The 27,501-nt window shown below is 41.5% G+C and overlaps 1 protein-coding gene across 4 annotated transcripts in view; it reads left to right on the top strand.

Annotated features, from left to right (window-relative positions):
• The window catches only part of ICE2 (interactor of little elongation complex ELL subunit 2), a 140,129-nt gene that overhangs the window by 96,790 nt on the left and 15,838 nt on the right, over positions 1-27,501 (top strand). For all 4 annotated transcript variants that reach the window (XR_011030328.1, XR_011030327.1, XM_068275695.1 and 1 more), the window contains exons 13-15: positions 13,512-13,596; positions 14,054-14,104; positions 18,275-18,530. Coding sequence is in view for 2 of the 4 variants with exons in the window: in XM_068275695.1 (XP_068131796.1) it covers positions 13,512-13,596; positions 14,054-14,104; positions 18,275-18,530 (392 nt within the window). In the remaining 2 variants the exon portion in view is untranslated. The remainder of the gene's footprint in view (positions 1-13,511; positions 13,597-14,053; positions 14,105-18,274; positions 18,531-27,501) is intronic.

Raw genomic sequence — 27,501 nt, forward strand, 5'->3', positions numbered from 1 at the left:
GTCATTCTGCATCTGGCAGATGTTTCCTGGCATTTTCCAGCTCTGTACCAGCGAAGCTGCAGCTTGTGCCGCTTTGTGAAGTATTCCCCCAGTCACTGCTGATCTAAACAGCCAGTGCCAGTATCTGGGAACAAGAACAACTGGTGATTGTCAGCTTGATGACCTTTATCTACCATTGAAACTGTATGATTCTGCAAGACGCTTTGAGAGAAGTTGTGTGGCAGCAGAAGCCTCTGACCCATCTTTCACCTGCTTCCTCTTATACAGCTCACTTGTTGTCCTTCCGGCCTTAACCACATAGCCTGGTTGCATCGAACATCAAAGAATTCCTCTACAAGGCACAGCTACATATATATACTGTGGTTGCAATAAATGAGCATTTTTTTGTGTTAAAGTAAATCTAATCTAAACACTCCTCCACATGAACCCCTCTTTCCCATTATCTACATAACAAATACCTACCCGCTGTCAGCAGCTACAGCATTGGCAGTTACCAGGGTCCCTTCATTGTGTATTGGTTTATATTTGAGCATATATGGTGTCTTTCCTGCAAAGCTGATGTTTCTAAGTGACCATATGGCACCTTCTGCAGACTATAATGCGTCATCCCTGCCTCTGGGCTTGTAGGGCAGTTTGTTTACACTAGAGAGTGAGAACAACATCACTCAGTCAGTGCTATGGACTCTTCATAGAGAGACACAGCCGTGAACTGTGTCTCATGATAGGCGAAAAACAGTTCTTCTTTGTGGGGAGAACTCACCCATGGCCTTTGTTGTTAAACAAATTTTAACACACTTTGAATTCCTGTTTTACTATCTATAATTATTTCTGATAAGTACTGTAAAAATGTGTCCTATTGTAGTTGTAATCAAAAGGAAGCTGTAATGTACTGTCAATATTGCCATATGTGACCCCCTCATAGGACTAACTGTAACTCAAAGGTAAAATGATAAAACATGGGGCCCTATAGAAAATATGACAGTGCCCTTGATCGCAGGCACAAGGTAGCATCTTCCCCCATGTGTGCTAGTGAACATGGCAACATACACTCGAAAATGCCATTCAGAAAATGTAAGTAGGGAAAAGCCGATAGTTGCCCCACATAGGACTCGTGCACACCAAAATCGCTATTGCAATCACTAGCGCTTACCGATTTGCAATAGCAATTTTCATTCATGCATTCATTCAAGCTGTATCGCTCCAAAAAATACTACATGCAGCAGGTTTGCGATTTTTAGAAAAATCACAACGCTGCTGTGGGAACACCCTTTTAGGCTTTCGGTAGCCAAGTGCTTTTCAAAGCGCCGCTGGCTATCTGAAAAGCGCCCAGAAGCACTCTTGGTGTCCACTAGCCCTCAGATGCAGAACCTGCAGGAAATCTGGGCTGGAGAGTGGGTCTCTGTCTCCCAAGCACATTATGAGAAACGCCAGTGGGCCGCCAGGATTATCTAAATGCGCTTTTGGAGAAGGAGTAATTTCACATTCCTCATTTATAGTGTTCTGGAAAAATGCTTGGTTGCTGAACCCCACTTCCCTGCAGACTCTGCATCCAATGCAAAATACAAGCAATGGGCAGTCATAGGAAGCAGGCTGGGGACAAAACTAGGCCCCGACTGTTGCTGAGCCCCATAGCAGTAACTATGCGCTATTGTTAAGCCCTTTCCTTCCCACCCATCACTTGTGCATGCAGTTTTTTAGATCTTCTTCTTCTGGTACATGAGAAAAACAATGATTTAAAAAAAAATATTCCTGTAAGCAGTTAGTTAGCTTTGCTCCCAACCGGTTTTTTTTTTTTTTTTTTAATCAGTAAAGCAATAAGTAAGTGTATCAATACAAGACAATAAGTTAAAACTACAGTAACATATGCTGTAAAGGGTGATGCCTTTTTTGCTGCAGTTTGAATTCTCATGTTGAATTACACAATATATTTTCTATTTTAGTATGCAATGTTCATTTTGTTTCTGCTGCTACAACTCTTGTTCACAATTCTAGCTGTGCTGATGCTGAGTCACAAATGATCTAGAACAGAATTAAGTTTAGAGGGATGAGCTTCAGTGAGGATGACATCAGGGAAAACCATGAGTGGGCAGCAGGGAGAGAATAGCTCTGCAACAAAGGGAAACGCCTTGCTCATAAGAGATGATCAGTCTGTTGAATTATGCTTTACCCTGAAATATACACACACACACACACACACACACACACACACACACACACACACACACACACACACACACACACACACACACACACACACACACACACACACACACACACACACACACACACATATTTTTTTACTTTGGAATTCAGTCCAATGTTACCGTGAGTCTTAGAGGAGCATAAATGCTAGCTGCATTTAGGAATTGCTTATTTTAACTTAAATTGATAGTGTCAACCATTTCATTTCCAAGTAGGAATGTAATGTTACTGGTTTTTGTACTGCATGCAAAATTTATTTTCATGGACAGTTAATGGTTATATACTGTATTCGTTAGAGCCTAGGTTCTTTTCTTTTTTTTTTTTTTTTTTTTTTTATTGCCAAAAGTTTGAGCAGTAGTACATTGGTACCAGAACAGAATTGGAATATATAAACACATATAGCATATAAGAATGCTTACAGTTGGCAAATTATTATTTTTGAAAAAATAGAAACGTCTGCGCTTAGGAAAAACACAATTGTAATCGTTACGTGGAGCGCACTGATAAATGGCAGTCTGTAAATCGCCTAAACATCAATTATACATAAAGTTCAGAAGCGCTCACGGCTCAGAAACCTCACAAAGTTCAGTTCATCAGAGAGTCACCATCCAGAAGTTTGGAACATCCAATTAGACCTCCCAGGACTGTAACTGATTCCTTGGTAGCTTGGCCAACACGTCATATAAATGTAAAGAGAAAGGGGCACATAGCGTAATCCAACATTTACAACTTGCCCGTCACCAAACAAAGTGACCTCACAGTCCACCTCGTGCAGGATCACACTCCCCCCAATGCTCCCGCACTCACCCAGTCAGCCTCCTACTAATCCGGAGGTCTGGATATAAGGCATAGACAAGGGGATGTGGCAAGGTTCACTTCCAATCACGTAGTAATCTAAGACTTAGAAAGCACCAGATAGTATAAAACCTTTTAATATCTTTAAAATCATAAAGTATTGCACTCACAAGTGTCGAAGATCAACAAGCGTTTTGTACAAGTGTAGTTCACGGTCCCGGGTAGCCACTCACACACACGCTGCCTCAGACCCTCTCCACCAGCTACTTCCTCATAGTGCCGATCACGTGACGTAGCTCCGCCCTATGCATTTCGTCAGGGAACTGACTCATCAGGGGCATACGTCACGAAGGGCACATCGGCTTCTATAACCCTACACACCGCCCACTCTCCCAACCCCGCCTAGTATTCAAAATAGGTCCTCCGCATACATGTGAATGAACGCTCACCCATAGACCAACACTGCGAAGATTCCTATCCGTACATACGGAAACAGGTGATAGACAATACGGAAGACCATATACAACACATAACATACAATGCGGAAAGCGGTATTTAAACAATACGGAAATAAAAACCTCCATAAAACATTAGTCATATAATTGGTATGTACAACCTATTAGCAAAAACTATTATACTTAAATTTAAAAACAACCTGCAATTAAAGCATATAGACAGATCCCTTCATAGAAGAACACTAAAATGAGTGCCAAATTACAGCACCCCCATAAAGAGACAGATCGCATCCAATCACCAAATGGCCAGATAGTCAGGAAAAACCAGCTTACCGGTGCGTGGTAAAGGGGAATATTACCGTATGCCAGAAAGTGCCGACGTTCATAGACAAGGGTCAAAAAGGAAGGGAATCCGTCCGTATACCAGCTAGCTGTTATTTATAAAACAGTTTATGTCCAGATCAACATTTAATCCCACAGGACTAGCAGTATCTAAATTAAAGATCCATTTAGTTTCTTTCTTTGAGAGTTCTCTTACTCTATTGCATCCTCTCCAGTTTGGTACCAGTTTCTCTACTGCGCAAAAATGCATTGCGCTTGGGTCACACTGGTGCTTCAGTTTAAAATGAGATGAAAGACTATGTTGCTCAAACCCCCTCCTAATATTATTAATATGTTCACCTATCCTTTCTTTTAGTGGTCTAGTGGTGCGGCCAACATATTGTAGGCCGCAATCACACCAGACCACATATACCACAAAAGCTGTAGCGCAACACATGAACTGTCTAATCTTATATGTGCTGCCATTGGATCCTGACACTATTTCACTAGTTCTATGTCCAGTGGCCTCTCGACAACATTTACATCCCCTACAGGGAAAAAAACCCGGAGTTTGCCAACCCAGTGCCCGCTGCTGTTCTGGAGGGGCCACACAGCTTGGTGCTATTTGCTTTTTTAAATTAGGGGCCCTTCGATAGACAAAACTCGGTTTTGGAGGTAAGACATTTTGTAGGACATGGTCACTCTGCAAGACATTCCAATGCCGATAAAAAAATCTTCTCAACCTGTCTATAGTGTGTTGAAAAGTCGGTCAAAAATGAGAAAATTTTAGGATTGCCAACTGGATCATCCTTACTGGCCCTCACTAACATCTCTCTCTCCTTTCTACCTACTTCTTTCTGTATCTCATTCAGCCAGCATTCATCGTATCCTTTCTCTACGAATTTGGTTTTCAAAATGTCAGATTGTACAAAGTAGTCATGTAAATTAGAACAATTCCTCCGGACTCTAGTAAATTGTCCCTTTGGAATTCCTTTAAGCCACTGTGGGTGATGACAGCTCGTAACGTCAATATAGGCGTTCCGGTCAGTGGGTTTAAAAAAACACTTTGTTGAAAAACCCTTTCCCTCTCTTGTAATTTCTAAGTCCAAAAAATGAATTGATTCTCCGTTACATTCTGCTGTAAGTTGGATATTATCCCTAATGCTGTTAATTTCCTCAATAAATGCTCTGAAACTTACCTCATCACCTCTCCAGAAGATCAGCAGGTCATCAATATACCTTTTCCAGAGTGCTAGCCTAGAACCCCCTCTCCTCGTGGATGAGAGGAATTATGGCCAACCACATTTTTTAGCCCCACGCCCCCGGTATTGGAGAGAAGGATGGGAGGAGGAAGAATACCTAGGGGGGCAATCAATGACACCAAGAAAAAGAGGCGCAGAAGGGGGAGGAGAGCAGGCAGAAGGGAACAAAAGAAGAAGGCAGTAATAGGTGAGGGGGAGGGTTTTTCAACAAAGTGTTTTTTTAAACCCACTGACCGGAACGCCTATATTGACGTTACGAGCTGTCATCACCCACAGTGGCTTAAAGGAATTCCAAAGGGACAATTTACTAGAGTCCGGAGGAATTGTTCTAATTTACATGACTACTTTGTACAATCTGACATTTTGAAAACCAAATTCGTAGAGAAAGGATACGATGAATGCTGGCTGAATGAGATACAGAAAGAAGTAGGTAGAAAGGAGAGAGAGATGTTAGTGAGGGCCAGTAAGGATGATCCAGTTGGCAATCCTAAAATTTTCTCATTTTTGACCGACTTTTCAACACACTATAGACAGGTTGAGAAGATTTTTTTTATCGGCATTGGAATGTCTTGCAGAGTGACCATGTCCTACAAAATGTCTTACCTCCAAAACCGAGTTTTGTCTATCGAAGGGCCCCTAATTTAAAAAAGCAAATAGCACCAAGCTGCGTGGCCCCTCCAGAACAGCAGCGGGCACTGGGTTGGCAAACTCCGGGTTTTTTTCCCTGTAGGGGATGTAAATGTTGTCGAGAGGCCACTGGACATAGAACTAGTGAAATAGTGTCAGGATCCAATGGCAGCACATATAAGATTAGACAGTTCATGTGTTGCGCTACAGCTTTTGTGGTATATGTGGTCTGGTGTGATTGCGGCCTACAATATGTTGGCCGCACCACTAGACCACTAAAAGAAAGGATAGGTGAACATATTAATATTAGGAGGGGGTTTGAGCAACATAGTCTTTCATCTCATTTTAAACTGAAGCACCAGTGTGACCCAAGCGCAATGCATTTTTGCGCAGTAGAGAAACTGGTACCAAACTGGAGAGGATGCAATAGAGTAAGAGAACTCTCAAAGAAAGAAACTAAATGGATCTTTAATTTAGATACTGCTAGTCCTGTGGGATTAAATGTTGATCTGGACATAAACTGTTTTATAAATAACAGCTAGCTGGTATACGGACGGATTCCCTTCCTTTTTGACCCTTGTCTATGAACGTCGGCACTATCTGGCATACGGTAATATTCCCCTTTACCACGCACCGGTAAGCTGGTTTTTCCTGACTATCTGGCCATTTGGTGATTGGATGCGATCTGTCTCTTTATGGGGGTGCTGTAATTTGGCACTCATTTTAGTGTTCTTCTATGAAGGGATCTGTCTATATGCTTTAATTGCAGGTTGTTTTTAAATTTAAGTATAATAGTTTTTGCTAATAGGTTGTACATACCAATTATATGACTATGATGTTTTATGGATGTTTTTATTTCCGTATTGTTTAAATACCGCTTTCCGCATTGTATGTTATGTGTTGTATATGGTCTTCCGTATTGTCTATCACCTGTTTCCGTATGTACGGATAGGAATCTTCGCAGTGTTGGTCTATGGGTGAGCGTTCATTCACATGTATGCGGAGGACCTATTTTGAATACTAGGCGGGGTTGGGAGAGTGGGCGGTGTGTAGGGTTATAGAAGCCGATGTGCCCTTCGTGACGTATGCCCCTGATGAGTCAGTTCCCTGACGAAATGCATAGGGCGGAGCTACGTCACGTGATCGGCACTATGAGGAAGTAGCTGGTGGAGAGGGTCTGAGGCAGCGTGTGTGTGAGCGGCTACCCGGGACCGTGAACTACACTTGTACAAAACGCTTGTTGATCTTCGACACTTGTGAGTGCAATACTTTATGATTTTAAAGATATTAAAAGGTTTTATACTATCTGGTGCTTTCTAAGTCTTAGATTACTATGTGATTGGAAGTGAACCTTGCCACATCCCCTTGTCTATGCCTTATATCCAGACCTCCGGATTAGTAGGAGGCTGACTGGGTGAGTGCGGGAGCATTGGGGGGAGTGTGATCCTGCACGAGGTGGACTGTGAGGTCACTTTGTTTGGTGACGGGCAAGTTGTAAATGTTGGATTACGCTATGTGCCCCTTTCTCTTTACATTTATATGACGTGTTGGCCAAGCTACCAAGGAATCAGTTACAGTCCTGGGAGGTCTAATTGGATGTTCCAAACTTCTGGATGGTGACTCTCTGAACTGAACTTTGTGAGGTTTCTGAGCCGTGAGCGCTTCTGAACTTTATGTAAAATTATTATTTTTGGTTTCTATCACTGTATAGAAACAGAGGTATTTAACATAAAACCACAACATTATGAAGATCAACATGTGAAAGGTTGAACATCTTATACAAGGCGGCTGGTTAGTAGAGGAATATGAGGATGCATTGGAGTGGGTATACTCCCGATACTTTGAGAATGGGGACATTCCCATGTTTATTAATGATGAAGAGTGATGGTGGGAGATAATACTATACGCAGAGAGGTAGCATATACTCATATCGCTAGCATGAGATAAATTGAGTAGTGGGCGTACTTATTGTATTGATATTGATATTGGCTTTTGCTTTTGGAGCAAGAGTGTGTTCCAAGGAGGGTGGGGTAGGAGTGCCCATATTAATCACAATCATATGACGTGTAGCACATAATTTGGGAGATTTCTAGACGGTATGGAGTTGGTATTGTGTCTAGTCCTATATGTAGTATGGCTAGTTGTGGATTTAGGGTAAATGAGGACCAGATATGAGAGGTGATCTATAAAGAGATTTCTCTCCAGAGGTTTCTTATGCGTTTGCAATACCAAAAAATGTGGGGGAGTGATCCTAAGGATCCACATGTTCTCCAACAGTCTGGAGATTGATCCTCCTTATATTTTGCTAGGCCTAGAATGGTGACATACCAATGTAGTAAAAGTTTTTGAAATGTTTCCCAGTGGGTGGTACATCTGGAATATTTAGATATGTGGGAAGTTGTTGTTCAAGAGATATATCAAATGATAATTCCTGAGACCAATAATGTAGATATTTCTTAAGTTGGTAATCAGAAGACCTAAGGATTTCCAAGTAGCATAAGGAGATACCTCTTTTGGGAAGCTCTGACAAATTGAAATATAGTTTTAGGGATGTTAGGGAGAGAATTATGTATAGAAGCCCATAAATGTTTCAATTGGTTGTATGTTAAAAATTCAGAGACTGGAATATGGAATTCTGATTGGAGTTGAGTAAAAGATTTGAATCTTTCTTCAATGAGGAGGTCTCCAAAGTTGGAGAGTGGCGGGTGTTTCCAGTGATTTAGGTTTAGGGACTCTATTAGGACTGACAATGGAATTTTTGGAATGTGCGTTCCTTCTGGAAATTTTTGTTTCATAATGAAATGCCAAGAGTTGACTGTGGCATTTATGGTCGGGATGGAGAATTTCTTGTCGGGACCTCATATTAATTTCACCAATAGGAAATCACTTAGGTCTCCTTTAACAATAGAACGCTCTATTGATACCCATAGTGGGACTTCCCTGGCTTTATAGAGCCTAGGTTCTTAATATGTGGAGCACGTACCCCAGGGAGTACCTCTGATGGAGCGTTCAGGCTTGATATAGTTAAAGGATCTCCAAGGTGGGGGGGTTGGGGTTGAAGATTGGATTTACTTACCTGGGACTTTTTCCAGCCCCTAGCAGTCTATCAGACCCCTTGCTGTAGTTCTGAAGACTTCCAGGGAGCAGTTGTCCCCACCAAAAGATCCATGACCACAGCTGTGGTTGTGGTTACTGCGCATGCACAGTTTTCCGTGTGCCTCTCGATCGCTTCCTGTTGCTGGGAGTGTCCTGCATTTGCACAGTTTAGCTTTTTATAAACCGCACAAGCACAAAACGCACCTGGCCACAGGAGTATGATCAAGAGCGGGACGCCCTCACGCAGTCACCACGACCACAGCTGTAGTCTTTCGGCAGGGACAGCTGCTCCTTAATTAAAGGCAATATTAAATGCTTGGAAACTAGAAAGGATTACCATGTACTACTTTTATATACATTTGTGTTAAGGGTTACTTGAGATATGATTTGCTATACCAAAGGGTACTTTGCAAGCACAGGCATTCAGAAGGGGTTCATACCAATGAAATGTTGAGAAACATTGCCTTACCGTACTCAACAGCAAGTGAAGGTGCATTAAATTGTGATTGGCAAGTGACTGGGAAATTTTGCCACTTCCATAAGGGCTTGCCTACACAATCTGTTCATAGTACTCAAATTCTGTTGGTCCTCATACTGCATGGAGGTGGTAAAAGGAGTCAGTCATTTGCCAATCAAAATTGGATGCGTGTTTAGTTTTCCAATACACACTGACTGGACAAGAACTTCCCTACTGTTTAATTGCATTCACAATATAAAGCAGGTGGTCATGCATTATATAGCAACTTCTGGCGTCCGTGTTGTACTCTATTGCAGTGCTGATCCCATTCAGTAGCACTAAATGTGATAGCGCTTTGGTTTTGACAAAACAATGCACTGCTGTCCACGTATTCTGTCATTTTGTGATTAGGTATGCTGGTAAATATAGATTTGCGCTGCATATGTTGCACTTGCGCGGTATAATTATTCAGTTGACCGACCTATAAAGGAACCCATGGAACCTGCTCAAAATAAAGATCAGTCAGAAAAGAAATCATACATTAGTACATGGGGTTTTTTGCATCTCATGACCTTAGTCACTGATTGGCAAAAAGTTGGTGCAGATCTTCTCATGTTTACTCCCATTTCAGTGGTACAAATATCCTCTTCTGCAGGTTTTTACAGTGATGGCATTTTTCTAAGGTAGCTATCATGTCCAACATTTCTGGAACTGTATGGGAAAGCAAGGGTGTTGGGTTGGACTTACAAAGAAATTCTTCTTTCACTTCTCCCAGAAGATGGGGCATACGACAGCTACACTTGTGTTTATAAGTTTACACACCTGGCAAAATGTATGGTTTCTTAACCATTTTTCATAGAATATGAGATTGTAAGCTAGCAAGGGCAGGGCTCTCGCACAGTGTTGTGTCTTGGAATGTTACTCATTTCATAGCTTGAAGCCTGTTATACATTTGTATTCATCATGTTACATCTGTCATTGCAATCACCAGTTCTGTACTTTGTACCAGTGTCCATATTTGATGTATATCATTGTCTGTATCATGATGTACCCCTTGTTGTTTTCCTACTTTGTACAGCGACATTGAATATGTTGGTGCATTATAAATCCATAATAATAATAACCCAAAAACTTTTCTATCACTTGTGGTTAGTGGTTGGCTGAAGCTATTTAGTGTCAAACAACTGTGTTTACCCTTTTTAAAGTGGATCCAAGATAATCTTTTACTCATTTCATAATTGTGTTCCTTTCATATAGTTTATAGGGCATTCCTCAAGCCAAATACTTTTTTTTGTTTTGTTTTTAATACTCCAATTCCCTATAAACTAAACAAGCCTCGCCCACAGCTTTTCACAGTGCCTTGGCACTGTAGCAAGGGCTTATGGGAGCTGAGTCTGGGCAGGAGGAGGAGGAGGTTACTAGACATTGATTTCAAAGGCAGAGGGGAGGAGGGAGGAGGAGAGGGGAATGAATTTACACACAGGCAAGCTGATAGCATCTCCAGCCCTCAGCCTGTGACAATGTGACAAACAGAACATGGCTGCCCTCATTGTATCACAGGAATAAATAATCATAAAATGTTGAAGCTGTTTGCAGCTAGATACGCTGTGTAAACTGTCTAAACTTTAGATAATATATATAGACAAGTTATTTGTTATAGTTCGTTTTTCATCTCGGATCCACTTTAAAGCATAATCGCTACCCAAATGATCCTGATCAAAAATTTACATACCCTGGTGATTAGGCCTGATAGCATGCACGCAACTTGACACAAACGTATTTTAATGGCAATTGAAGGTACTGTACCTGAACTGTAAGTTTACCGGACTGTATGGTTACGGTTACTGAACTGTATGTTTATGCTGTACACTGTAATGTTTACTGTGCCATCCCGACCCTGTATGTGGCAAAAACCATTCCAGGTACAACCCCCGTTTGTACTTTGCAAAATAAATTGATTCTGATCTTAGCATAGGATGTTCAGGAAAATGTGGCATTGTAAAGAGAGTTCATTTCCATCTTTCCAGAATCAAGCTTAAATTAGCAGATGTAGTGCTCATTTAGGTGTAACAATCTCTTTAACTTACTCTAAGATGAAAGAATAATGTGAGATTTTTGAATTATTGTTGTAACATAAAAGTTTCATCTTCATCTAATTAACAGTGCAAATTGATTTGCAGTGACATTAATCGTAAATTGCAGCACATTTCCCATGGCATGCCTGCACAGCCTTGTTCAAATATTTGACAACAGAGGTGTGTATGTAGAGCCTATTTAAAAAAAAAAAGAATAAAAAAAAATGGCAGGAGCTGTAGTAAAGGAGCCACACCTTTCCTGCACATGACAATAGCAGGCAATGCTCCCTTCCCAGCTCTGAACTGACATTTTTGCAGAGGGTGTGGATGTTTAAATTTTGTTTCCAACATAGAGCTCAGTCATATGTTTTACAAAAGACAGAATATCATCTGAGTTTTAAACCTATATGGGCCCGTTGGCACAGCACATGTATGGGAATGGGTAGGTCTAGCAGATGGTGATTGCAGGATATCTAAGAGAGCAAAATGTGGTGGTGGTAGGGGAGGGGTGAGTAGTGGTTGTAGAACTAGTCAAGAGAAATAAAATGTGGGTATGTATGGCTTGATTGTTGTGGAAGGGAACCCGATAGGGATGGTAAGAGAAAAAGAGGGGCAGGATATTGGAACAGGTGGGGCTCTTTGTGAGGTGGGGATGGGCCGAAGAGGTGAGCAAGGGGATGAGGACATAGTGTATTGGTAAGATAAGTAGAGGTACATAGGCCATGGTCAGGCTAACCCAGTGTGTTGGGATGATAGGTAGGGGAGATGGCATGGGGTTGTAAAGATAATGAAGGATGGTTTGGAGTAAGAAGTGACCTAAAGGTGAGTGGATAGGTGAGGAGTGAGTAGCTAGTAAGGATGGTCATTGAGAAGGAAATTATTGTAAGTTGATGCTGGATTATGTCATTTTTCTAATGTCAACTTATGCAGCTAGAAAATGAACCAATTGAATCCCACCTTAGTTTCCTTAAATTGGTCCATTTTCAAGCTGCTTAAGTGTATGGAAAAAAAAATTGCATAATCGTGCATCAACCTGGAATTATTTGCATCTTATTGACTATCCCTAGTGGTTAGTTGAGGGTCAGATGTCCTGGTTGTTTATCTGCCCAGTTCCTGTCTTTCTCTTGCCAACCCTACAATATTGCCTTCATACCTGTCCAATAGCTTTCAATCAACTCCACAACCATCATTCATGCCTACCCACCTCATCCTACAGCCCCATGTCTGCCTGACCAACCCATTCTCAATGGCTGACATGCTGAGCGCACGTTTACTAGTTTACTGCGGTACTTAACTCTGACATAATATTCAATAAAAATGTTTTCTACTTTTTATAACCCATAAAGTTATCATATTTTCTTTTGTGCACAAGCATTATTATTTATTATGAAATTACACGTTCCCAAAGTACAGTTTAAAGTGGACCTAAATTAAAAATACAAGATTTCAGAAATAAAATCTATTGTCTAAATTATAATAGCAGCCTTTTTTCATGATGACAAATATAAAATATTTTACATTTAATGGAGGAACCCCTCCCTTCCTTTCATATTGCCGGGACAGAATCCGGCAAACTGGTGGAGTAGATGGTGTCCGGCAAAGGAGGAATTGCTAATGGCTGCCACCTGTATAACCCTAGTTATGAAAAGAGAAGGGTGAAAAGCATGCACTGAAATGCTCATAGGCGTGAAGGAGTTTTTATTTATCTTTGTATGTGTCACTAAATATTTTGAATTAAAAAAATGTTTGGTTTGGGTCCGCTTTAATTGCTCTGAAAGGTGCCATTGCATTTTATTCATAGCTACAGTATTTATATATTGTAATGTACCCAGTGAATTTTTCTGAGTTGTGTCTGATCGGCACACGTTAGGAGTTTTACAACTGCCAAGGAATGTTTACATTCCTCTCTTGCTACAATTAAGTAAACACAAGGATAATGTTATCACCTATTGGGATTTGGATCTCAATGCAGGGAGCTTTCTATTGAAAAAATAAGTCCTGTGTTTAACTGTTTGAATGCTGTTCTGCTAAAAAAAAATAATGTGGTAGTGTATTATATGCTGTAAACAATCTTTTAGAGCAAAGAAGAAATGCTGGGTTTCATACCGCTTTAATTTATATAAAGAGCTTTTCATTGCAATGATTACGCTAATACATATGAGGCATTAATTTCACCTATCAGTATAATCCATATGTCATTACTTTTTCACTTGCCATTTAGGTCATGTTGATGCTTTAACTTCAAAGTTCTTCATGTTAGAAGAAATCACTGCTAATAAACTAAAAGAAAATGTTGGGATCTTCAAGTAAGTGAAATATTTTGATTTAAATTCAGATAAAAGTAATCCAACTGTATAGATCATTATTAGTTAGGCCAGTGATGTCAGGAGACAACCCTACTTGCTTCAGATTTCCAGCCTTTCTCTGCTACAGCTAACCTGCAAAGCATACTTAATCCAAAGGCTATATTGGTGACATTAGGCTGACTGAGGGACCCGTTATAGCTGAAATAAGTACAGCTGCAGCCTGTAATAAGAAGTGCCTGGCTGATTCTGTGTTCCTATAGCTCTCACAGAAAACTGTAGAACCGTTCACCTTTCAACCATGAAACCACATGAAAATATTGCCACTTTCTCCAGTTATGCCATACACAAAGTATTGTATATGGTTTATTTTGGAATGGTTCCATGTAACATTGTGTAATATGTAATATGCTATTTGCTCTGATTCTGTAAAGTAACTTGCTGTTTGGTTTCTTCACAGGCCTGCTAACTGCATGAATATACTTCGCCACATTTTAAAGTGGTTGACCAAGTGAGTATTGTATAATCATTACCCTTGATTTATAAAAAGTGCTAATATATTGTGTGGTGCTGCATGAATTGCTTCTCTTTGTTTTATATTCTGAGCTGTGTTTATCTGCCATGCCAGGGCTCTGTGTATTCAGTCATATCCACACTGGAAATATGTTTGCTTTGAAATGCGCCTTGTCCCCGGATTCAGTTGGTGATTGGCTGCCAGGAAGGCAGAACATCCTAAAAGACAATTCCAGGAAGTTTTGAGAGGAATATTTATCGAATCTCAGATTTCATTGCGGTTTTACTGAGCGCTTTCTTATTGATTTTGTCTAAGCTATCGCTTTGCTAATTGGCTTGTAATGGAAGCCATCAAAGGCTGCAAGAGAGAGGAAATGTGTGTTTGGCAGACTGTCGGATGCACAGCACAACAAACAAGGCAGGTGATGCAGTCCAGGAGGTTGCAGGAAAATGGTGACTCAAGCTGAAAGATTTTCTTTTTCTTTTTCTCCTGATGTAGTCTCACGGTTTGCTTCCCTTCATAACACTAGCAACTGTAAGGTGTTAATTACGTGGTAGGCAGTAATCCCTATTCTATTTTGTGAAAGTTATTCATCAATCAGAAACCTATCATGGAATGCCAAGACTTTTTTTTTTTACGCAGTTTTTGGTACTCGAGGGCTGAATTTATCATTATTTGGTTGATTAATTTAATTATTTTGGCCCAGCACCCTGTGCTTGCTCCCAGCTGCTTCAGCCTTGTGCTTTCTCTGCCCTTTGTTCCTGTTGCCAGTAAAAATAGAGCCGTTGGGTATGAAAGTGATGTACTGTTTTAATGTAAGTATAGCTTACCAGGGCTCTGGAGTCGAGGAGTCGGAGCAATTTTGGGTACCTGGAGTCAGTGTTTTCATAAACTGAGGAGTTGGATTTGGATGATTTTTGTACCTATTCCACAACCCTGACAACTAAGGAGTCAGAGTCAATGAGTCTGAGCAATTTTGGGTACTCTGAGTCGGTGGCTTCATAAACCGAGGAGTCTGATGATTTTTGAACCGACTCCACTGCCCTGTTGCTAACTGACATTCCTATCATTATCTGTAAGGATGGCAGGATGTTTTTAATCAGGATGAAACCATTTATTAATTTGCTAATGTAAAGTGCACAAAACGGCTACTTAACAAAATATATTGTTATATTCAGCGTCCTCTCTGCTACCCGTGAGTGCCATTCGGGGTGCAATTTAAATGCAGCTGTATGGCAGCAGTTGTAGCACCACGTGTGTTAGTGCTTGGCACGCAGTGGTGTTACTCCACTGCAGAAAACCGCCACATGTCCCATCTAAGTGCATCCGTGCTCAGATGTGACTCTGTGGGGGGCCGCCTGTCAGCTGCTGGCACAGAGCGCTAACAAGTGCCTGGCTGGTGCATGAGAGCAGCTGACATGCGGTAAATTCACTGCCTTCCACTGCTCATCTGAAAGAGTCTTAACCACTGAACAACTTCTGTCACGCTTTTCTACATCCCTGTTTATAAACACCTGTAAACACTTAGTTCTGTTTTCTATTTTTAGAAAACAGTTAGTATAGCACCATCTTGTGGCCAAAAAATAAAACTACTTCCAAATACACCATTATATACTAACTATATAAAAATTAAATACATTTTCATTATTTTTTTTTAACTCCTTCACCCCTAACCCAAAATAAAATATTATCGCCATACATTGTACTAGGGACACAATTTAAACATTGTAATAACCGGGAAAAATTAGCAAAGAAAATGTCTGTTTTATCTACAATAGCACATTTTATTTTTAAACTACAATGGCTGAAAGCTGAGAAATGGTGAATTTTTTTCTTCTTCCCTGTCAAATGCTTATCAAATTAATATAATTCTTATCATAAAGTACTGCCCAAAGAAAGCCTAGTTTGTCCTGCAAAAAAATAATATATAGACCATTTCAGTGTGATAATTAGCCATAAAGTTATTACCGAATGAAAAGGAAGAGCTTTTGAAGGGGGAAGAACTCTGTGGTAGAGAAGTGGTTAAGGGAGGTTTTGTTAATGAAGTATGGAGTGTGTGTGTGGTACGGGATGGGGGGGGGGGGGGGTAGGCATTATTTCCCTTCGGGGCTGCTTCCTAGACCCTTGCCTTTATGTTGGCATCCATCTTTTTAAAGAACAAGCGACACCCATGCGAACCTAGAAATAAAAAACACATATATAAGTAGATAAATACTACTTCTACTTGCATAACAGATGTATTGTGCTATCTATGTAATGATTCCTGTGAATTTTATAAAGGAAAAGCAGAAAATCATATTCTAGGCAGTGGCCATCTTGCCAAGCTAATGCTGACATCATATCCTCCCTGACTCTTGTTTTCCCCCCTCCCTTCTCTTGCTCATTGTGTATTCATTAGCTGTCCTCCTCCCAGAGTTTTCAGACACTCCCACTGAGGTGTATACTAACAACTGCAGTGTCTTTTTTTTATTTTTTTTATTTACACATCCAATCACTGAGTCACCTCAGCCTTGCTTGTAAACACAAGTAATTCGATGTTTTTTCTGATAAGCAGCTAGGCAGGGAAATAAATGGTAAAGGAGGAATATATTATAGATAAAAACAACTCCCAGCATTCAACTCTTTGGCACTAGGGCCAGTGCTCCTAAAGTATGTGGTAACGCCAAACCATAACAGCAGAAAAAGTTTTGCAAATTTTGAATGCAGCATTAGCATCTTTATCACTTGATACAGTCAGACCAGTTGCTGTTGAAATTTGATTTTTTTGGTTACAACACCGCTTTAAGGGAGACCAGCAGATCGACTTTTCCGCTGGTGTCACTTGCTCCTGGCGTCTTAATGCATACTGGGTGATGTAGTCCTTTTTGAAGGTAGTACTCGCATCAAGGGACTTCATCTCCCAGTATGCATTGCGGTGGCATGCAACACCACCACGGGTGCTTTAGATTTGCAGCTGCAAGTGTCCCCAGAGAAGATGAGTGCCAGCATAAATATGGGCAGAGCCGGGACAAGGTCCTCCAGCACCCAAGGCTGAGACACCAAAGTGCGCCCCTCCATCCCTCCCATCCGAGCCATCAAGCAATGATTGCTATTAGACTAAGAGGCGCCACAGGGCCCACAACCTCCCCAACACCTTAATATCTAGTTATCTGGCTTGCAATCACTGCCATGTATCCCCTTTTCTTATTTCTTTCTGCTTCAAACACAATTAGGAATGACAGCTGAATGAATTCTGCGCCCCCTACTACACAGCGCCCTGAGGCTGGAGCCTCTCCAGCCTATGCCTCGGCCCGGCCCTGAATATGGGGCTAGGGACTGGGAGCAGCCCATAAGCCCTATGTACAGCAAACTGTGGTTGGGAAAATCCGATCTCACCCATCAGCAGTTATTGGTCTGTAGCTTATCTGGAGTACAGATACAAAGATTTCAGATATGCAGTTGATTTCCCTGCCCTTTGGCAGTATTCTAACACAGAAGGATGCTGTTTGTCTACATACATGCCTAAAAGTGAAGACACTGGTTAAATTGCAATCTGCAGTTGATTAGCTACTCCAGAAAGCTTTCTCTTGTAGATATTTGACTATAGAAAGGTGGAACAACAGTAGCAAGTAGCAAGAGAAAGTATGTGAAACCTTTGGTTGCGTTATGCAAGTCAACAAGTCTTAATCGTAGGTCTTCTGATAGCGCTTTTGTGCGAGGCATCCTTCACATCAGGCAATGCTTCTTGGGAAAAGCAAACCCAAAACTGGTGTTTTATTTATTTATTTTTATTTATTTTTTATCTAGAGCAGGGCAGCTGTAACCAACACCTCCAATCTCATCTCTCATTGATTGGACTCCAGATGGCTGACACCTTACTCTAATGGCGATGTCATTAGTCTAGGGGTTCACATACTTTTTCAACCTGCACTGTGAATGTTTACATGGTGTGTTCAATGAAAGCATGGAAACATGTAATTATTTGTGTGGTATTAGTTTAAGCAGAGTGTGATTGTCTATTGTTGTGACTTGATTTGTGCAGAAATCCATATAATTCCAAAGGGTTCACATACTTGCTACTGTAAATAATAGATGTCAAGTTGTGAGTGCCATACTGTAGTTGGGCGCTATGTACAGTGAGTGAACATGTAAATAAGTGTTAATGTGTATTCCTTCTATTTATTTCAGTGTACAGGATGGCTCTTACCTCCTGAGCCATGCCTCTAATGATGCTTCAGTATCCCTCTATAAAAGTGAAGCAGATAAAAAAAGAGGAAGTTATAATCTGCATGAAGCTCACAGTGGTCCTCCCAAGCCTCCAGTCTCCCTGTCTGTTCCATGGGTGCCACTAAATCCTAACCTGTTGCTGAGCTACCACATCCAACATGGTCGCCCGCCTTGTACTTTCCCACCTGCACTAGCAGTGAACCCAGCCCACTCTAAGGTAGGAAAATTGCTTTATAGTAGCTTTTCTTCTGTTTTTTAAAGTGTTTGCAACACAACCAAATATATTTAAAAAAATGTAGGCACATATTCCACAAACCTTTTTAGGTTTGCCTCACATCATGTTTCTAACAGAGAACTGGCTATGTAGAGAGAAATATTTTTCAGGAAGTGAATGAAAAAATGTGTGAACATTCCTAACACTGGAGGCAGACATTCTCTGCACGCTCTTGTGTGGGAGATTCAGTTTCCAGTGCCTGACCTATCTCACATAAATACCAGGGAAATCCACTTTACATCTGTGTTAACTCTTTAGTGCATACAATTAAAATAAATATATAGAACATTGTTTCTTTAAGAAGCACATACTTCTACTTTTGGTGTCAAGAGATGGAAAATCACTCTCTTTCACGTACTATGCATTATGTATGCCAATTTCATAGACATACAGGCTCATACATTTTGCTGCTTGATGGCTAGGCAGCACAAAGAATTGGCCAAATGCCATACAAATTATACTGAAAACTGACAGAGAGGAGTGCTGCATAGATAGCTGTAAGTGCTGACTGGCTTACAGCAGTGTGCCTGTACACCTGCCACTACTTGCCTCAAAATGCTGGGCCATTTATAGGATAATTTCTGGTATAGTAAACTCCTGATTCAGTAAACGTACACACACACACACACACACACACACACACACACACACACACACACACACACACTCTTGGTTACGCTTTAACGCGTTAAAGCTCACCAACTGCGCCAAAGTGTCCCCAATCTGGTGAGTCCTACTCTAAAATGCTAGTTTTTTTTTTTATCAGCGTTCTAGTGGGAACCATGCCAAAAGCCCAATGGTCAACTAAATGGGAGAGAAAAACACTTCACCCTCTACTAGCTACTGACTGAACTATGTGCTCCACTGTATGTATGTATGTGTGTATACAGTGGGTTGCAAAAGTATTTGGCCCCCTTGAAGTTTTCCACATTTTGTCACATTACTGCTACAAACATGCGTCAATTTTATTGGAATTCCACATGAAAGACCAATTCAAAGTGGTGTACATGTGAGAAGTGGATCGAAAATCATACATCATTCCAAACATTTTTTACAAATAAATAACTGCAAAGTGGGGTGTGCGTAATTATTCGGCCCCCTGAGTCAATACTTTGTAGAACCACCTTTTGCTGCAATTACAGCTGCCAGTCTTTTAGGGTATGTCTCTACCAGCTTTGCACATCTAGAGACTGAAATCCTTGCCCATTCTTCTTTGCAAAACAGCCCAAACTCAGTCAGATTAGATGGACAGCGTTTGTGAACAGCAGTTTTCAGATCTTGCCACAGATTCTCGATTGGATTATTATCTGGACTTTGACTGGGCCATTTTAACACATAGATATGTTTTGTTTTAAACCATTCCATTGTTTCCCTGGCTTTGTTTAGGGTCATTGTCCTGCTGGAAGGTGAACCCCTGTCCCAGTCTCAAGTCTTTTGCAGTCTCCAAGAGGTTTTCTTCCAAGTTTGCCCTGTATTTGGCTCCATCCATCTTCCCATCAACTCTGACCAGCTTCCCTGTCCCTGCTGAAGAGATGCACCCCACGAGCATGATGCTACCACCACCATATTTGACAGTGGGGATGGTGTGTTCAGAGTGATGTGCAGTGTTAGTTTTCTGCCACACATAGCGTTTTGCATTTTGGCCAAAAAGTTCAATTTTGGTCTCATCTGACCAGAGCACCTTCTTCCACATGGTTGCTGTGTCCCCCACATGGCTTGTGGCAAACTGCAAACGGGACTTCTTATGCTTTCTGTTAATGCCTTTCTTCTTGCCACTCTTCCATAAAGGCCAACTTTGTACAGTGCATGTCTAATAGTTGTCCTATAGACAGTCTCCCACCTGAGCTGTAGATCTCTGCAGCTTGTCCAGAGTCACCATGGGCCTCTTGACTGCATTTCTGATCAGTGCTCTCCTTATTCGACCTTAGGTGGATGGCCTTGTCTTGGTAGGTTTACAGTTGTGCCATACTGCTTCCATTTCTGAATGATCGCTTGAACAGTGCTCCTTGGGATGTTCAAGGCTTTGGAAATCTTTTTGTAGCCTAAGCCTGCTTTAAATTTCTCAATAACTTGATCCCTGACCTGTCTTGGACCTATCTTGTGTGTTCTTTGGACTTCACAGTGTTCTTGCTCCCAATATTCTCTTAGACAACCTCTGAGGCCCTCACAGAGCAGCTGTATTTGTACTGACATTAGATTACACACAGGTGCACTCTATTTAGTCATTAGCACTCATCAGGCAATGTCTATAGGCAACTGACTGCACTCAGATCAAAGGGGGTCGAATAATTATGCACACACCACTTTGCAGTTATTTATTTGTAAAAAAATGTTTGGAATCAAGTATGATTTTCGTTCCACTTCTCACGTGTACACCACTTTGTGTTGGTCTTTCACGTGGAATTCAAATAAAATTGATTCATGTTTGTGGCAGTAGTATGACAAAATGTGGAAAACTTCAAGGGGGCCAAATACTTTTGCAACCCGCCGTGTGTGTATAAATGTGTGTGTATGTATGTATGTATGTATGTATGTATGTATGTATGTATGTATGTATGTATGTATGTATATATATATATATATATATATATATATATATATATATGTATAGTATATACATGTATATAGTGTGTGCATATATCATTTTAGGAATCTCGCTAACACATGTGAGGGTGTTTACAACCACGAGGCTGGAGATCATTCTGTCATGCTGATTGAGTGAACCTAGGTGCACACGATGAGATTTTCTGGCAGATTTACTGTCACATCGATTTTTTGCAACATGTCTATGATTTCCGATCGATTTTCCATCTACTTCTATGGAAAATCAATTGGAAATCAGATTGGACATGTGCACCTAGCATTAGAATAGCAGACTGGATACTTTAAAAGGAGGGCAATGCTTCAGATCATTGTTCTTCCTCTGTTAAAGTGGATCCAAGACAAACTTTTGCTGCCTTCATTTTCTGCGCCTTACATATAGTTTATTGGGCATTTTTCCCCCCAAATGCATTTTTTATTTTATTTATTATCTAATTGCATGTAAATGAACATGTCCATGCCTCCAGCTCCTCCAGCACCTAGGCTTTCTGAGTCGCATCCTGCAAGTGCTCATGGGAGCTCCGCCTAGGGTGGAGGAGGCTTTTGCTGAAGCATGCATTAGATTTCAGAGAGGGGAGGAGAGAGGAGTGGAGTTTTCACAAGCTGAGGGGTGGAGATGCAGAGCAGCTTGGCTATGTAATGATGACAAGCAGAATATGGCTGCTCATTTGATCACAGGAAGAAATAATATATACTGTTGATGCTGTTTGCAGCTAGATTTACTGTGTAAACCATCTAAAATTTAGATAACATTTTTAGACACGTTACCTGCTATAATTAGTTTTTCATTTCGGATCCGCTTTAATCATGTTTATCTGCAAGGAAGTGTGCAGTTATTATTGTGTTGCATAAAAAGGGCTTCACAGGCAAGGATATTGCTGCTACTAAGATTGCAACTAAATCAACCATTTATGGGATCATCGAGAATGTTAAGGAGCGAGGTTTAATTGTTGTGATCAAGGCTTCAGGACACCCAAGAAAGTCCAGCAAGTGACAGGACCATCTCCTAAAGATGCCACGGCTGCTGGATTGGGGTGCCACCAGTGCCGAGCTTGTGCAGATGTGAGTGTATCTGCATGCACTGTGACGCAAAGACTTGTGGAAGCTGTCCTGGTGTCAAGAAGTGCAGCAAATAAGCCACTTCTCTCCAAGAAAAACATCAGGGATGGGCTGATGATGATATTCTGCAAGAAGTACAGGGATTGCACTGCTAAGGACTGGGATAAAGTAATCTTCTGTGATGAAGCCCCCTTTGAATATTTGGGGCATCTGGCAAAATGATTGTCCAACAAAGAAAAAGTGCAGTTCGGCCTCCTGTGTGAAAGAGGCTTTTCTTATATATGTTACGGCCAGAACCCGTAGTGTGGCCGGCCAATGTGCGGAGTGGCCGCAGCGCAGCGGCCAATGTTAGAAATGTTATGTTTACGCCGTCTCGCTGCGGCCAAATTTATTACAACTTGCTTAATTTAATTAAATATAGCCGGCGGCAATGTAATAGATGAAGCCGCCGGCTTTCTCTCCTCTTCCCCCCCCCCCTCCTCTCCCCGCCTCCCATACAATAAGTAGCAGCCGGAGAGTCGTTCGTCGCAGCAGGGCAGCAGTGCGGGGAGGCTGCAGACATTGCTTCTGCCAGCACCCGCTCTGCAGGAACGGCAGGATTCCCCTGCCGCGACGAACGACTCTCGGGGACACGCGTGTCCCCGCCGGCTGCTACTTATTGTATGGGAGGCAGGGAGAGGAGAGAGGGGGGGAGGGGAGAGGAGAGAGGCAGTGCGAAAGCCGGCGGCTTCATCTATTACATTGCCGCCGGCTATATTTAATTAAATTAAGCAAGTTGTAATAAATTTGGCCGCAGCGAGATGGCGTAAACATAACATTTCTAACATTGGCCGCTGCGCTGCGGCCACTTCACACATTGGCCGGCCAGAACCCGAAGTGGCTGGCCAGAACGCGAAGTGGCCACACTTCGGGTTCTGGCCGTAACATATACAACACCTGCAATTATCCAGTGACTGGCAGCAATCTTCACTACTCCTGTGTACTAGAGATGATTTGAAACATTGTGGAATGGCAGTAATATGCACTTATAATCAAAGCAACCTATTAAACATACAGTAATTCAAGCCTTGCCATATGATCACCTGAAATGAACGCATGGCATTTTTAGGTAAAATTGGATTTTTACTTTAAATCTCATTCCCAATATCCTTTTGATGATCGAAGTTGTTCATAGGACTTGGACACTATAATCCTAAAGAATATGTAAATTTTAGACCTGACCAAGACTCTGCCCCACTGCATACAAAAGTAAAGAAAAAATCATTGTCTGGAGTTCCATATTATCCATTCTCATCAGTAAATGTCTTTCGCTTGTGTAATCGCCATATAAATCTGAAAAGTGTTACACTGCTATACATATTCCAAACCCTCTTCTCATAAAACCATGTCTGTTCTCTGTGTTCAGAATTGTGAAGCATGCTTTATAGGTGTACAAGTCGAATATACGCCATGATAATTAAATCCTCATGTTATTGTAATGTTTCCAAGCTCTGGTTCTTCACAGAGGGGAATTCTCAACTTGCTAGGACCACTTATTGGACTGCCTCATTGTCGGGCCTGTATGTCTGCTGTATTGTATTTAGTTTCAGTGCTTACTCGTCTGTCAACATACATATAGTCTGCATATACGTCTCTAAAAGAATGATGAGGAGACCGCCGATGAGTCTGGCAGAAATGTTCTCTTGCAGTCATTGCACAGTAGTGGAATGATTGGCTGAACTGTTGCTAGGAGAAGTCTGATTCTCTCTGCTTTTACAGGAGAAGGCAAAGCATATTTGTGGAGAAATAAGTTGATGTCATTCTTGGATCACAAGCTATGGGCTGTGCTGCATAATTACTGCAGGCTAAAGAACTGCTGGACTCTGCCAATTCCTAGGCAATCCCCATAGTGCACTGGAGACATGTGTTTTGTATCCACCAGCATAAATCCCCCTGTTGCCAAAGCGGAAATGTGTTGCATCTTCTCTGGTTTGTGGCTTATGTCTGCTGTCACATGTTAGTAATTCATTCAAGAGGAGTATAAACAGTCTTACATATATAAAAATGCCCACACGATTGTCTTTAAAGGGACACTTAAGTCAAACAAAAAAAATGAGTTTTACTCACCTGGGGCTTCCAAAAGCCCCCTGCAGCTGTCCGGTGCCCTCGCCGTCTCCCTCCGATCCTCCTGGCCCCGCCGGCAACCACTTCCTGTTTCGGTGACAGGAGCTGACAGGCTGGGGAGGCGAATGATTTTTCGCGTTCCCAGACACATTAGCACCCTCTATGCTGCTATATGATATATGATATATGCTGTAGCAGCATAGATGGCGCTATTGTGGCCAGGAATGCGAAGAATCACTCGCGTCCCCAGCCTGTCAGCTCCTGTCACCGAAACAGGAAGTGGCTGCTGGTGGGACCAGGAGGATCGGAGGGAGACGGCGAGGGCACCGGACAGCTGCAGGGGGCTATTGGAAGCCCCAGGTAAAACTCATTTTTTGGTTTGACTTAAGTGTCCCTTTAAAGTTATTGCAACTCTGTAGTATAGGCCACATTGTGACTTGACTGTAAGCTGGGATTATTCCATATAGTCTGCTAAATGGAAAATGTGTTGTCATTTTCCGTACAGGCAAAGTGTACAAACGGTTTGTACATTTTTCTGTCCATTTCATAAAGGGCCCTTTCACACTGGCGCGGTTCGTTGCGGCAAATTGCCACACTGCTATTGACGCCTAATGAAAGCCTATGGGGAAGTTCATACTTCCCACATTGCGGGTCGCTGCACCACAATCGCCTGATTTAACGCTAGCGCATACCTTCGTTACCGCGCGGCTCCTGCGTCAATTTGCGTTGACCCGGAATTCATGTTAGTCTTTGGCGACACAGGCTTCTTTAAAGAAGTTGGCGGTGCTCATGCGCGGAAGCGTATATTTACAATACATGTCCGTGCACTTCCTCATACCCGAAGCAGGAAGTGACCACAAGCATGTCACTTCCTGCTTGGCTGAATGCCAGACAGGTAACCGTGTACTAACGCGGTGTTCCCTGAAGGCCTGTTTTTGGCGGTAACCACAACGCAGATGCCAATATACAGTGTTAAACCAGCCAAAATGTTAGAAGGGGAACATCAGTTCTCACGTAGAAAAAATATTTGAAAACCAGGAGCTGTAAATAGTTGAAGTCTTTCACTTACCGAGGAGGCAGGTGCAATCCAGCACCTCACAACCAGTGGCATACCTGATACTCTGTGCTGATTGTTTCACACCATTCTTCTCATGGCACTCTGTCATACATTATCCTAACAAAACACATAGACTTCATTAATATTTAAACAGGAAAAAATGAAACTGTGTAACAAATTACTAAGCATGAATTATTTGGTGAAAAAAAAATCTTTGTGTATTAAAAAAAATACTGTAAATGCAGCACTTTCCCCACAGTAACATCTTAAAGCCTAGAATAAAACACAAAACGCTGCAATAGAGTATAAGAAACAAAAATAACTTATACGGGTACTGCCTTCATGTTACTCCTATAGCATGTGCAGCCATTATAGCCCGTCCCTCGCTGTAAGTAATAGATTTCCTACAGTGTTCCTTATTGTAGCATCTCTGCATTGTGGTGTCTTCTGTTGCACTTACATTATAGTCAAGCCCACTGTTATAGCCTGCCTTTATAATGTCCCTGTTATAGCCTCCTCTATTATAATGACCTCTGTTATAGCCTTCTATGTTAAAGTGCCTCTCATTGTAGCCTTCTCCATTGCGGTGCCCCTTATGATGCCACCTTTTATAGTCCCCTCCATTACAGTGCACCCCCCCCCCCCTTTTTTTTTTTTTTACAGTTCACTCCATTTATTGTAGTGCTCCATATGAAAACTCCCTCCATTATAGTGCCCCTTTTATAGTTCCCTCTATGTTAATGCTCTAATGCCTTCCAGTACAGTGCCAACTGTTTTTAATTCTATAGCATATGCAACCATTATTTCCCTACCCCACAACAATATACATTTTAAATTTCCCATTGTGATGTCTGACACTATATAGTGCGCACCACTGCAGTACTTCTTGATACAGTCCTATAGTGGCTCTTATTGTAGTCCCCTTTATTAAAGGTCCCCCATTATTTCTCCCTCTATTATTGTGCCCCCTGTTATATTACCGCATTCATCATTATGAACCTTGTCATAGCCTACTCCATTATTGTGTTTTGTTTTTTTTATTGTAGTGCTAGAAGTACAACGGCTGTCTATTGAAGAAAAGTGTTTTGCAATCCCTATCTGCATCTTAAAGTTTATGAAAGCTCAGCAAATTGGTAGTCATGCAATGTCCGTTGCATGCATTTAGATGATAACAATCGAGCAATACTAGCTTTAATCAGATCTGAGTAAGATGAGCGTTGCATATGCTTGTCACCTTAAAGCACCTTAGTAAATCAGGCCCTCAGGCTTTATTCACACTATACACATTACTGAGCATGGTATCCCGTTTTTTGTTTTTAACTCCCTAAACTAAAATTGAAATGCCTACTATTAGGTACTTAAAAGTACATTTGAAAGCATTCTCTTTGTAAAAATATTTACTTTCAATGCAGAAAACAGTGTAAGTACTTCTCTGGTACTGTAATTGGCAAATGTTTTAATTGCCGGACAGGGGAATTTGTCTGCCTGGCCTCTTCACTGCGCTCCCCTGCCTCTGCTGAAGTGACCCGTCAGCTGTTACCATGGCATCATGACTATTTTCCAGAGCAGTACTGCTCTCTGCATTAAAAGTAAATGGTTTAGCTCAAAGGGAATGCTTTCAAATGTTCATTTATGTACTTTACGACTAGTTTACTCTGAAAAACTGACGCATTTAACTGATCAGTTTTTCTACAGCAGTGTATTGTGAAAAAGCTTTCAGTTAAAATGCATATAATGTTAACTGACCCCTAGGAAAGCATGGGCATTTCCTTCACCTAGTCTGCACACCAGTTGTCCATTCAATTATAACTGATTTAGGTCAAACCAGCACTCAGACCACATTCACATTTTTAAACGCATAATGGCTGTGCAATCAGAGCGCAACGCGCACGATCGCACACCATCTGTGCCGCTGATACAATTCACTACTGTGAATGGGTCAGCGCTGCGCAAAAAATGTATGCAGCAGTGAGATGGCACGTATAATCGGAACATCAGACTGCACTTTAGGCAGTTCTGATGTTCTTGCTGATCGTACCCCATACGCGTTGCCGAAATGCGCACGCAAATTGTATAGTGTGAATGATTTGGTCC

Source organism: Hyperolius riggenbachi, chromosome 3 (assembly GCF_040937935.1).
Source record: "Hyperolius riggenbachi isolate aHypRig1 chromosome 3, aHypRig1.pri, whole genome shotgun sequence".
In the NCBI taxonomy this organism is placed as follows: Eukaryota; Metazoa; Chordata; class Amphibia; order Anura; family Hyperoliidae; genus Hyperolius; species Hyperolius riggenbachi.